At 35.2% G+C, this 12,533-nt stretch overlaps 1 protein-coding gene across 1 annotated transcript in view; it reads left to right on the top strand.

Annotated features, from left to right (window-relative positions):
* The first annotated feature begins 1,028 nt into the window (after window positions 1-1,028).
* The window catches only part of GPM6A (glycoprotein M6A), a 126,013-nt gene continuing 114,508 nt past the window's right edge, over window positions 1,029-12,533 (top strand). The window contains exon 1 of the mRNA XM_009576516.1: window positions 1,029-1,568. Coding sequence (XP_009574811.1) covers window positions 1,532-1,568 — 37 coding nt within the window. The 5' untranslated portion in view covers window positions 1,029-1,531. The remainder of the gene's footprint in view (window positions 1,569-12,533) is intronic.

Here is a 12,533-nt window from a genome sequence, read left to right as displayed (position 1 = left end):
CAAAAATTAACTTCATATATAAAAATTATTCTGGTATGAACCAGGTTTGAACAGATTTATATACAAACAGTGTAAAAAAAGTCCCCAAAACCAAAAAGCCAACCAACCAATCAACCAAAAAAACCAACCTTGGTTTTTGGTTTTTTTTTTTGGTAACTTAGAAGGCAGGACTAGGTCAATCTATTTAGGTAGCATAAAGTAAATGGATGAGCTATTTATCATTTATATGTAAATATGGATTTTCAGCCATAGTAGTTTTTATTTTTGGGTAAGTTTTATTCACTTTTTTCCCCAAAGGATGAGAAGTGAAAACTGTAAAGAAAAATTGGACTTGTGTTCTAATTGCACTCTTGGTGAATTAATGAAAGTCTTAAAATGATGTTACATTACTATGTAGACTAAGGTACAAAAATGCTAATTTATTGCTAGACTGCAGCGTCCAATTTGCATTCCAAATCAGACTGCAGAGCTCCCCAAATGAGTAGGTGCCCTCACAGTGTATTTAACCTATGCTTTTCCTGAGCAAATTCATAACAGTATGTGTGTTTGTATGTGGTTCCTCACATACATACACACATGTGGTGCTTTGCCATTTTAAGAAGGTCCAGTTTTTTTAATAGGTATTTGAAGTGTACAGCTGATTTTGGATATTAGCAATCAGAAAAAGCATTGATGCAAGTACTGTTTTAAATCTCTGAACTGCCCCTAAATTCCTTTTTACTGTGACACTGACAGATAATGTGTAGGGTGCATATAATTTGCAGAGATTAATGTCGTGTATTAAATTGTGCTTGTATGTGTGTATAAACACACAGTTACATACAAAATGATACTGTTATAAAGATGTTTTCTAGAATATTATAAGGGTAATAGTGTATATTTGTTGTTAGTTCCAGATGATACAGATATATGAGAAGGAGGGAAATGAAGAGTCATATTATTTTTAAATGTGCTGATACAGGGAGGGGGGGGGGGAAGGGAGAGAGAAAGGCAAGTAATACAGCATAAAGAACCCACAGGCATCTGGGCTTTCCCACTTCAGTAGCAAATAGGGGGAATTATGGGTTGGTGGTCTGCTTCCCATTAGGAGGACACCCCTCCATCTGTTTTCAGTACAGCCTGTTTCCAATTTAAAACACAGATTTCAATACAAACCTCAATTTCTTTTCTCCATTTTATATGCAAAGTGATGCTTATGAATTGGTGTCATTGCCATAAAGGCTCAGACCAAATTTCCCCCCAAAATTCACAGGCTGTTCATTTGAATACCTGCTTACAGTGGTACACAATGGGCAGCTTTGAGAAGAAAAATTGATAATCTTCACGGAAGAGTAATTTGAATGAAATTACACTTGACAGCCTGTCTCCAAGCAAACAAGGAGAGTGAGGGAGCCTCAGCTAAGCTCTGAGGACTTGCCTAAGCCTCTGCTGTTGGAGCTTCCCAGGGAAAAAAAAATCCACACTTTTTCCTACATCTGACTGAAGCTTTTGATTAATTCTCTGTAGCGGTTTCTAGTGAAGAAAGGTAGCCATGGAAGAGAATATGGAAGAGGGACAAACACAGAAAGGTATTGTGATAAAATTGCTTTCTCTTTGCAAGGAGATAATTATTTTGCCGTTCCTTATTTGCTTTAGCAGCATGCTGTAAGGTTGGCGAATATCCTTATGTGGCAGATGGGGAGAGATTTTTTTTTTCATACCATTTACTTCATTTATCTCTCTGCAATAGCACCTAGCATTAATATCGTGACTGTCATCTGATATCTAGTATTAAAAGAATCTAAATAGTGAGTTTTACAGCTATACTAATAATATTGCAGGCATTTAATGCAGCCTGCTTCCCAGACCAGTCTTTGTTAACCTTCATTTATTTCATGTTTTCACGCTTGTCTAACTGGGTCAAGGGAGTCTAGTGTGAACTATGAGAGAGCTACTCACACAATATTTGGAGCCGGTTGCAGTTGGATATCTAACAATGTAACCAGTATTTACACCTTGAATGAGAGTCCAGACTGAACAAAGATATGGGGTATATTTTGTATATATTTGGGCACTATTGACATTTCCCTCTGCTTTTTTTTTCTCTTTTGTGTTGTGATATGTTGAAGCAGCCTTGCTATAGTTCTAATATTTGCATTGTACAGATTTGCATTTTGCTGAAATTCATTTTGCATGTTGCAGCTGAAATTGCTCTAGTAAGATGTACACAGCATGTTCAGAGCATTTCTGTTCCACTGTTTCTGGTCAAGTTGAAAATAACTGAACGTTATGGGATGTGTTAGCACTTAAAGGTGCAATTTAAAATTATTGCAGACTGTTTATTAATTTGTGAATCTCTGAGAAATATAGTGGTTTTAGTCTTTTCACTTAAGGGTTATTCTGTACAAGCGACATTACAGTAGTGGAAGGAACCAAGGTTTTCTCATTTTACTTTACTGCAAGCACAGAGGGTAATCCTAGTGAATATTTGTCATGTTAAATCACGTATACTTTTCATTTTGCATTTATTTTGAATTCACTTCCATTTTTGAGGATGATTTAGGAACTCGCCAAATCATTTCATATAAATTGCCTGTAAAGGCATATTTTTCTGCACTGATGCCATATTCTGTTTTTCTGTTCCCTGATCAATCTGCTTTCTACATGTAAATGTCATGCTTTGTCATTATAAGTGACCCATTTAGATAGAATGCAGCTTTGAATTGTTTATGGTCTTGACTTGATCTAGATGCACAGCAGATAGTCATGAGAAGACTAAAGGAGGATATATGTGCCCCCTCTGTGTGTATACATACTTATGTTTACAGATAAATAGATTAGTATCTGATTGGTGATTTCAGCAGTTTCTTCAGCTGAATTTCAGTATTTGCAAATGACAGAAATAATGGGAAAGTACAAGACAGTTCAGGTTTTTGTTTTTGGTTTTGGGTTTTTTTTTTCCCTGAAGGTAAAGTCAATACTTTTATTGTATGGTTCAAAATATTTAGTGTGCTTTACATTTAGAAATTGAAGACATGTTTTTTTTAAAGTCTGAAATGCATTTTTTTCCTTCTTAAAATAAGTGAATTGAACTGTTTGACCACTGAATCCAAATACTTCGTTGTTACTGAATGATATTGCCTGAAGAAAGTGTGAAATTCAAAATCCCTAAATTCTTTTTAGAGAGAAAAAAACATCAGAGAAAAAAGTGAATCATTTTGTATATTAAAAGAACATGTTGTTACTGATAAACTGTGTCCTCATTATTCATATGATAAGCAGCTGAATGACCAATAGCCACTCAAAATGGTGTTATTACTAGTGTGATTACAACAGCTAACACTACTTACCCCCCACCCCCCATTTACAATGCCATGTGTTCAGCCTTTTCTCCCTTTAGTGGTACCCAGCTGTCATCACAGACAGTGACAGGAGAATGTTAAAAGCTCACAAATTATATGTATTTTTCCTTATTGGTGTGGAAGGGGATGCTGCTTAGTTGCTGTGACCATACCTGTGAACCTGTCATGTCAACCTGTCATGTTCCCACTTTGGATTATGACAACATTTAAAATGTATTTAGAGTTTGAAGAAAATTCGCGGTTCAGGAGGAAAATGAAAAAATATTTTCATTTTTGAATTTTTGGGGGTGCTTGAATGCAGATGTTGGAATTGTAGTGAAATATAGGGATTATGAAATCATGGATCTCTTTAAGGTTTGCACTTTGCACTTGAAAAATATTGACTGTTATTAGTATGGCTTGATACTTCTCTTTAATATTTACTGGGTTTTTTTGCTTTCATTTAGCATGATCTATCTATTATGTGCTTAACTGATATCCTTAGTATAGTTCCAGGTCATCTGGACTAGTTTTTCTAACTGTAGTGTCCCAGCAACTTTAATTGTAATTCATATATTCTAATTTTCATCCTCCTGCCATCTTGAGTGGAACTGTTTCTTTCTTTCTTTCTCCTCTGCTTTTAACAAAAACAATGGGAGTATAAATTGTCACTGCTTATCAACTCCTGTGCTCTTCACAGCAGATGCTTTGAACCTCCCACTGAACAGCATTACGTCTTGCTAGCAGCCATGATGGAAGTGAATAATTTCATATTGATGCATTTCATAAATACGATAAAGATAGCTCTAATAAGAGGCTTGCAGATTTGGAAGTCTTGTTAGTTTAGACAATTTTATGCAATGAGATATTGATAAGTGCAAACATAATTCTTACCATAGTCAGTCCAAATAATTACCTTCTCCCTTACACAATCTCTGTACATTCTAGTGTTTAACACTTATGATTTGTTTATGGCTGTATCTTGGAATATTGTCAGAAGGGAAATATATTAAATCTGTTTTCTGAAAATAATGAATTACTATAAACTGTATAGTTCAAAGTAATGACAGGAAAACAGAAATGGACATTTCCCCCCCTCCCTCTCTTTCTCCCCTCCCCCCCAATATTTTCTTTCTATTGGCCTTAGAAAGTGTGGTTTCTTCTTTACCTTTAATATGGTAAATTGAGATAATGCTGTTGTCCAACAGTTTTCATATGTAAAGCTGTAAAAATTGAAACCAAGAATAATTTGTATTCATTCATTTTATGTTTTAAAGTATTAGAAGACTTGGTTTCCCCGCCCCTCCCCCCCCCCCCCTCCTTTTTTTTTTTTTTTCCTTGATACCACATTTCCTTCAGTTGCAAACCAGTACAGGTTGGGGAGGACGTTTCAAAGTTATTTGCTACACAGCTGTCTGTAGCTGTCCAAGAACTGAAAGTGTGTAGAAAGTCTAGCTGAAATGTAAGCTACATGTGAACACTAAAATATATTCTAACAGAGTAAAAAGTCATAACATCTCAGAAATATCAACTTGTTCACAATTTCCATAATACTGACATTATGCTACATGCCTAGAACTGTATCATACTAAGAGCTTTGATTGCAAATTTGCTGTCTGGAAAACGCAGGACAACTAAAGCCTGTAATTTATTTGACTGGTTTATTTTTCAAAAATTATCAGCTCCACTTAGAAGTAGAAGTTTCACTGATGTCTTTAGGGATGCATACTAATTTTGAAAACCTCATGCATAAATTTGCATGTGTCAGTGGTAGGTCTCAACTGCCAGTGTTTGAAAGACAATGACGTCAAACTGTTAGCTTTGCTGTGTGGAAAAGGATATCGGTCCAGTTCCTGCAGAACAGGTCTTCCCTCCGTGAAAGCACTAAGATAGCAACGACGTCCCCAATCCCAGTCATTCGTCCCAACAGAAAATTTTTCAGAGGGCAGGCGCTGTAATTTTTTTGCATTGTGTGGGACCTGGTACAGTGGATTTTAGGATTATTCTCACCACATATCTATTTCAGAAAAAAAGAAACATTCTTTAGCACAGCAAGACATACTTATACCACTTGCGCTAAATTGAAGATAAATGTGCCTTTTTTTATGGTTCATCCATAACTTCATTTGGTAGTTTGAATTCCTTTGTAAAATAAACTCTTGGGAATGGATGGAGCATCTGTGTTTGTACAGCAGCAAACATGAGGAAGAGCTAATTTTACTTAAGATCTCTTGGCTGTAGTATACAAAAAAAAAAAAAAAATTATTGTGACAAGAAATGGTTGAGTACTAGAAATTAAATAATGAGTTAGTATTTAGTCTGCATTAGTGATTTAAGTGGATCTGCAGCCTATTATCAAAAGCTTTTTCATTTGTTCCACAGCATGCCAGTAAAGGAGAGCTTTAAGCAGAGTTTTAGAAGAAAGTCATAAGGAGTCTAGGATGCTATCAGTAATATGCACACAGAGCCTCTGCTTCTTCAGCCATAGGAGGTTGAATTGCTTCCTTTTAATTCAGCACTTTTTGGAAAATGGCAGACTCTGAGTTAGTAGGATACTATAGACTAGATGAAAGTGGTGATTTTTATTTCCTATTAAGAAATAAACCAACAGTCAAATAGTCAAAACACTGCTGGCATCCTTTGCAAGTTAGTCTTCTAAATCTTTTTATTTACCTCTAAAAGAGAAAAGTTGTCCAGTTTCTCATTTGACTATTGTTAGAAAGTTGGTTAAAATAAAAACGAGCAAATCTCAGTATTTTGCACTTTGATTTTGTTGGATGACTATACTTGTAAATAAAGCCAAGGAGCTATTTTCTGTTCTTTAATGTAAATGCCACACTAAGTGTGAGCCATGCTTGTATCTTCAGTTAGATGCTTTTTATGTTCTTAGTACTCTAGTCTTATAGGACCCCTGAAGTCCAATCAATGTTGTGAGTAATTTGGAAACAGTTTTTAAATTTGGCCTTATGAATAGGAAGTAGCAGACTTTTGCTGGCTGATGTTCTTCATACAAAACCTGGATATGCAATGCTTGATTCTTAAAGAAAACGTGGTGGGCAGAGGTCAATCTCTATTTCCTTTGGGAATATATCTTCAATTCTACTCTCAGTTCCCAAACTTGTGTTCAGATTGGATTTTTACAAGTTTCTTCCGAGTAGAATGGTCTTAACTTTCATCATGTTTATTGTTGCCTGTTCTTAAAAGTGTGTATGTGTATAGTAAGTGTGTCAGATAAAATACTCACTCACTTGACAATCACAAAGTCACTAACAGAGTAAATAATTTTCCTTCTTAATCAATGTTAAATATGGAAGTAAATTTTAGCATCTGGCAAAGTATCTCACTATATTTCCTGCTTAATACTCCTTAGTAGTTAATCAATAAGGTTTATTAAAGAAAAACACAATAGCATTCAATATGAATTTGAAGTTAATTTTTCTAATATTGTAAGAGTTATTCTCCTTTATGTAGTAACAACAGACTACCTTATTTAATATTCTTACATTAGGAGTAGTGAGTTCCAGAGATGTAGTTTAAATATATGTTATTATTCAATACATTAGGCTTTTATTCATAGATAATGATGTAAATAAATTTAGTCTTGCTTGCTTATTTAATCTTTAACATTGAAATGTCTCTGTTAATAGTAGAAAACTTCGTATTTCTTACAGGCTTGACATCATACTAGTCATAGGCATGAAATTCCAGCATTAATAGGACCTAATTATACTTTTATATGTATTCTTACAGGGCAAGAAGTATTCCAACTGCTGTAAGGCAGATGGAATCCTCAATTCAATGTGTGAGAATTTAAGTCTTCATGGTAATTTTGACACTTGTATGTCAATTTCATAAATAAGCTATTTTAGAGATAAGATATTTCATAAGTAAGAGATGTAAATGCTTAGAAAAAAAGTGTTGAATATATTTAAAATTATTAATTTATACTAATTCTTGAAAAAATACTGTGTCAAAACAGCAACATAAATTTTTAAAAAGCTTTTTCTACAGTTTGTGAAAGTAAAGGCTCACTTTGGAGGAAAAGGGGTATTTTTGGTTTCTAATTACTCTGAAAAAATAAACATTTAATAATGACAAAACAATACTGCAGATATAGCAAAATTAAATCTGATTCAGCTTAGTGATTAGGCTCCTTATGGAGAAGGATTGAGGGATTGATATATCTAATATCTAAAAATTATTTGTTTTGTATTGTGACTATGCATTCATTTCTGATAAGCACCTTAAACAATTTTGGCAGTGCGATTTTTAACCTGTTTGAATTGCCTGCCATTGCACTAAAATTCAAGATGGAAGAATGGATGGAATGCTGCTGGCCTCACCTAACGACAATTTTGCTTTCTTGATACAATAGTTTTGAACTGTTAATTCTCCCTATATAAATGGGTGAGAACATGCTCTTTCCTCCTAATAGTTTTATATGGAGGATTAAGTAGAAAAGAAGGAAAAAAAAAAAACCAACCCACATTTTTGGGCTGTTCTGCTTCAGATTGTAGACACTGTATATGATTTTATAAAAACCATGAAGCACATAAGCACCTGATGACCCTTGAAAGTCAGAATGTAAAAAAGACAAAGGTGAATATTGATCTTAAATATTTTGTCAGATAATATTTCACTTGACAATCCTATTTCAGAAGAATTTTCAGCCAATTCATACAACTCAAATGCATATTTTTTGATATCTTATCACGTGACTGATTTCTGAGACAGGCCAGCTAGTCCCACATTGATGTGTTGTCACAAATCTTTTGCTTGGGCAGGGCAGGGAATTACAGAGACTTCAGCTCCAGCATGTAAGGAATGAGAAATAATTACAGAGACTTCAGTTCCAGCGTGTAAGAAATGAGAAATAAGTCTTGTCATTTTCTCAGCTGCAGAGATATCAAACTCAGAGCATCAAAATTGTGAGGGTCAAAGATAAACACCAAAATATGTATTAACTATAAGAACTGTGAATTTTTGTGCACTTTGGCCACTGACACAAAAAATGGCTTAGGTATTTTGTTAGCTTGTCCATGCCAGCTCTCATCTACAATACACTAGACTCAAGAAGGCTAAATTTTCTCTTTTTTTTTTTTTTTTCTTTTTTTTTTTTCCCTTTAATATTTTAATCTCCTTCTTATTAGTCATCATGTAGGACTTCAGTAGTTCTCCCAAAATTTATACTGCAGCCATCTGGGACAACACTGTTGCAAATAACAGTTGCTAAAATACCACCAACTACTACTAAGTGCAAGGATTACTTTTCTCTTTACATTTACTATACCCCTGATATTTGCACTTGGACAGTTTCTGAAGAATTTTTATTTGGTTCACATAGTGAAAGTTTCTTTTCTCAATCTGCAGCAGGATGACTTTATATAAGTAAAATTGAACATTAAGAAGGAATTTGAAGGAAGATAGTATAGTAGCATACTGAAGTGATTAAGCAGGGATTGCTTTGCATTAAGGCACAATGGGAAAAAATTAGAGATGATTATGCTGATAGAGGTTGAAGAGAGGCAATATGATGAAAAGAAGAAAGGAATAAGCAATATAACTTGAAAGACCTTCGGAGGTGTTCAGAAGTTTGAAATTTATATGGAAATAGAGGAAGGCAATTTTAGAGTTAAAAGAATGAAAGATACTAACATTTGGTCTTTCAGACAAGGCATTGATAGAAATTTTAGGAGTTTCTTTAGAAATAGAATGTGTGTTTTAAGGTAGAGTGTTTTTAAATGGCTTCCAAATCTTCACATTTTAGTCTCACAAGAAGAAAAAATTAAAATCTCTTATGGTGTTGATATAACGATATAAAGTTCAATAATTTTAAACTTAAAAAACCCCAACCAAAACACAAGTAATCTGAACGGAGTAGTACTAGATTGATATTTGCAGATTAACGTTGGTAAATAAAACATTTGAGAAGTTTTACACAAAAAGTTATTAGAAGCATAAATTCAGATTATCTTTTTAAAATAGTGAACATGTAACTTAAACACATTTTTTCCCCCAAGTAAAACAGCAGCCATACTATGTTCATGGCTACTATGGTAATATTGTAATATTACTATGGTAATATTACTATGGTAATATTGTAACTTTGGGCAGAAAGAGGGAGAGCAAGTTCGGTTTTATCTTAAAGCTATGGGAGATAGGAAAGATTCTCTTAGTTGGAAAAGGAAAGTATATCACTTCACGTTCATGGAAAAGAGTTACCACAGTTGACCCATTGGCCTAGTTTCTCTGGTGAAGGAAGCTGGTACTGCGTACCCTTGCCTAGCATGGTGATGTAGCCAGTGTGGGAGGCTCCACGGTGTAGTGGCACCCTCTACTACTGGTGAATCAGCTTAGCTTTCTTTATGTAATTCATCAAAGCCTGCCACCCCCTGATTTCCCACCAAATCTTCTCTTACTCTATTAAGCTACATGCAATAGTAAGCAGCTGGCATAATTTTGAACCAATTTAAAAGACTTTAGAAAACAACCATGGGAAGAGCTTGGGGTATCTCTGCAGCTCTCAAGTGAGGACACATTTGGCCATAGCTAAGAACTTAGGCTTGTACAGGAACTTTGTACAGGCGTAGATCCTGAGCTTCTGGTGTCATGGTTTTGATTGGTATCTCAGGGGATAGATGAGGAAACCTATCCAAGCCAAATACTCATCCTATGCTTGGATGGCTCTGATCCTTGCCTCTCTAGAAGAAAGCCAATACACACATCCTGTCGTGTTCTACTTCCATCTGCCAAATTGTTTGCTCCCCATCTCTTTTACCCTTCTGTTAGACATATCACTTCAAACAACCTTCGACCTTCAAAAGATCTTCTGCTCTGATACAGTGCAAGTTACTAATAGTACCTTGAATGCTTTGGGACTTAAAGCATCTACCCTTCCTTACAAAGTACAGAAGAGTTAACATTTACTTATTAGAGAGATAGAAGGACATTTGTTCCAGAGGGAGGCATACTCTTGATCTTACTTGTGGGAGCGTTTGTGGGTTACCTAGCTAACTGTGAAGGCATTCAATGGAGGATTGCATTCCCTGTTAGTGAATAGTAATAGACAAGCTTAAGTTACCTTAACTTTTCCATGAGATTAATCCTTGACTTTTATCAGTTAAATACCATATTGCGTCCTCATGTCATATGTACAAAGTGATTTATAGTCAGCAACTTCTTGCTCTTTACTGGCCTGCTTGTTCTGTGACCTATGGTGAAGATTATATTTCCAACTACATTTTTCTGCATAATTTATTTACCATGTTCATGGCGCAACATGGAGGCTGGATCTGATCTCTGGGCTGCTTACATTCGATATGCTCCCTTTTCAACAGAGGAGGTGGGGAACAACTGAGCAGAAGGTGCTGCTGTCACTCGGAGCAGAAAACGTTTCTGTGCCCTACCTGAGTACAATGTTAAACAGGTCAGGTAGCTGCAGTAGAACAAAGCGGATGCAGCAGCTGCTACTGGATGCAGTAAGCCCAAATTCACCCTCTCTGGCTGTTGGATTAGTCCATTGTGAAAAACCTTAATTGAGCAGATGTGCATGAACGGATTTTTAGTTTTACTGACAATGATAATGGTAAGATCAATAACATTTTGAATTCTGCATATGGCAGAAAAGAACTTATGAACTTTTAAAGGATAGTGTTTTTCATAAACATTATATACCAATAAAGAGCATGTACTTGAACTTACGGGGGTAGTAGGTTGCTAAGTCATTGTAAACAGCAACTCAATAGGCATAACTGGGGATGAAAGTAAATGTCTAAAATGGCCTTGAGAAAGGGACCATTGACTACTGGCCACTGTGTTGTTCATAAAGGTATTCAATTATGTTATTGAATGTTGTATTATTGATTTTTAAACTGAGTAGCTTCCCACTTAACATGGTTTGCCTTTGTTCATGACTTGTTGATAAACCACTCCTATATAGAAAAGGAACTTACATTTCTAGCTGAATGACACAAATACAGTGATTTACTTTCTCATGAAATAGTCTGAATATGTTAGATATATAAAATGCTTTTCCTATTTGTTGTGATGCTTCAATGTGGCAGTACAATTGCCTTCAGAGACTTTCCCAGCCTTCTAATTTCTTACTGAGAGGTTGACCGCTACTTCTGATCAACATACACCATGTTGCATAACCATGCTTTCCTCCCGCCTTTCCTCTTAGTAGTAGGTTGCAGTTCCTTATAAACAAGTGCAGATTCTCTTTGTGGTTCTCACACTATTCAAAAGCATCTTATTGCCATGTTACTTAACTAGATGGCTGAACTAGATAGAAATGAAACCGTATCTTGTTTTCCAAGTGTTCATAATTAGTTTAAGATCTACTCCTCTGAGCCACAAAACTTTTCTTCTATTTAGTCTAGACTATATTTGCTACATAATACTTCCCTTTTGCTGGAAAATTCATAGTCCTAGCAGAGTATTAAGGACCATTTTCATTCACTACCTACCAATGTTGTACAAATGAGTAGGATTTGCTTGTAAATGCATAAATTGCCCTTGATTTTAGGGTAATATAATGCTTCTAAAATTATAGACATAAGTAACTTCAAAATCTGGAAAATCAATGACCAAGGCTCTCATCCTGCAAAGACATATATGTACATATTTGATGTCATGCACTGTGAGTAATCCCATTGGTTTTATACCAATTATTCACATAAGCAAAAAGGAAGCACATGCAGAGTCTTTAAGATTAAGACCTAACAATGCCATGGAGTAATTTGCATGTAGCCATCAGGTTTTTGGCAGGAAATCTGTGAGAGGATATGATGATGCAATTTTATAGGGTCTGAGAGGAGACTGGAAGGAAGGTTGAATGGAGTTTGTTTATCAGCTGTTTTTTTGTTTGTTTGTTTTTCATGGTATTACAATAGATTAATATGCTTTGAGGTCTCCTGTGGCTGTCTGCAGGTTCCAAGAAATTATTCTTCTTTTCTTGGCTGTTTTAATTTTTAAGGGGTTTTTGTTTGTATTTTTCCTTTTAATTACTATAATTTGGATTCACTCTTGGGCAGGGTATACTGGACCTTCTAGTGGTGTTGAAATACTTTGCTACTGTGTCTTGTTCACATGCTTAAGCCAAGCTGATCATCAAATTTGCTGTGCAGATGGAATTTTCCCCAAGGCAGGCTACTAGTGACCTTCCTTTTACCTTTTCTCTGCAACATGATCATGACCTGCTTTCTAAGATTA

Source organism: Fulmarus glacialis, unplaced genomic scaffold (assembly GCF_000690835.1).
Source record: "Fulmarus glacialis isolate BGI_N327 unplaced genomic scaffold, ASM69083v1 scaffold804, whole genome shotgun sequence".
Taxonomy (NCBI): domain Eukaryota; kingdom Metazoa; phylum Chordata; class Aves; order Procellariiformes; family Procellariidae; genus Fulmarus; species Fulmarus glacialis.
Note: the sequence above shows the minus strand (reverse complement) of the source record. Positions and strands in the feature narration are given on the sequence as shown.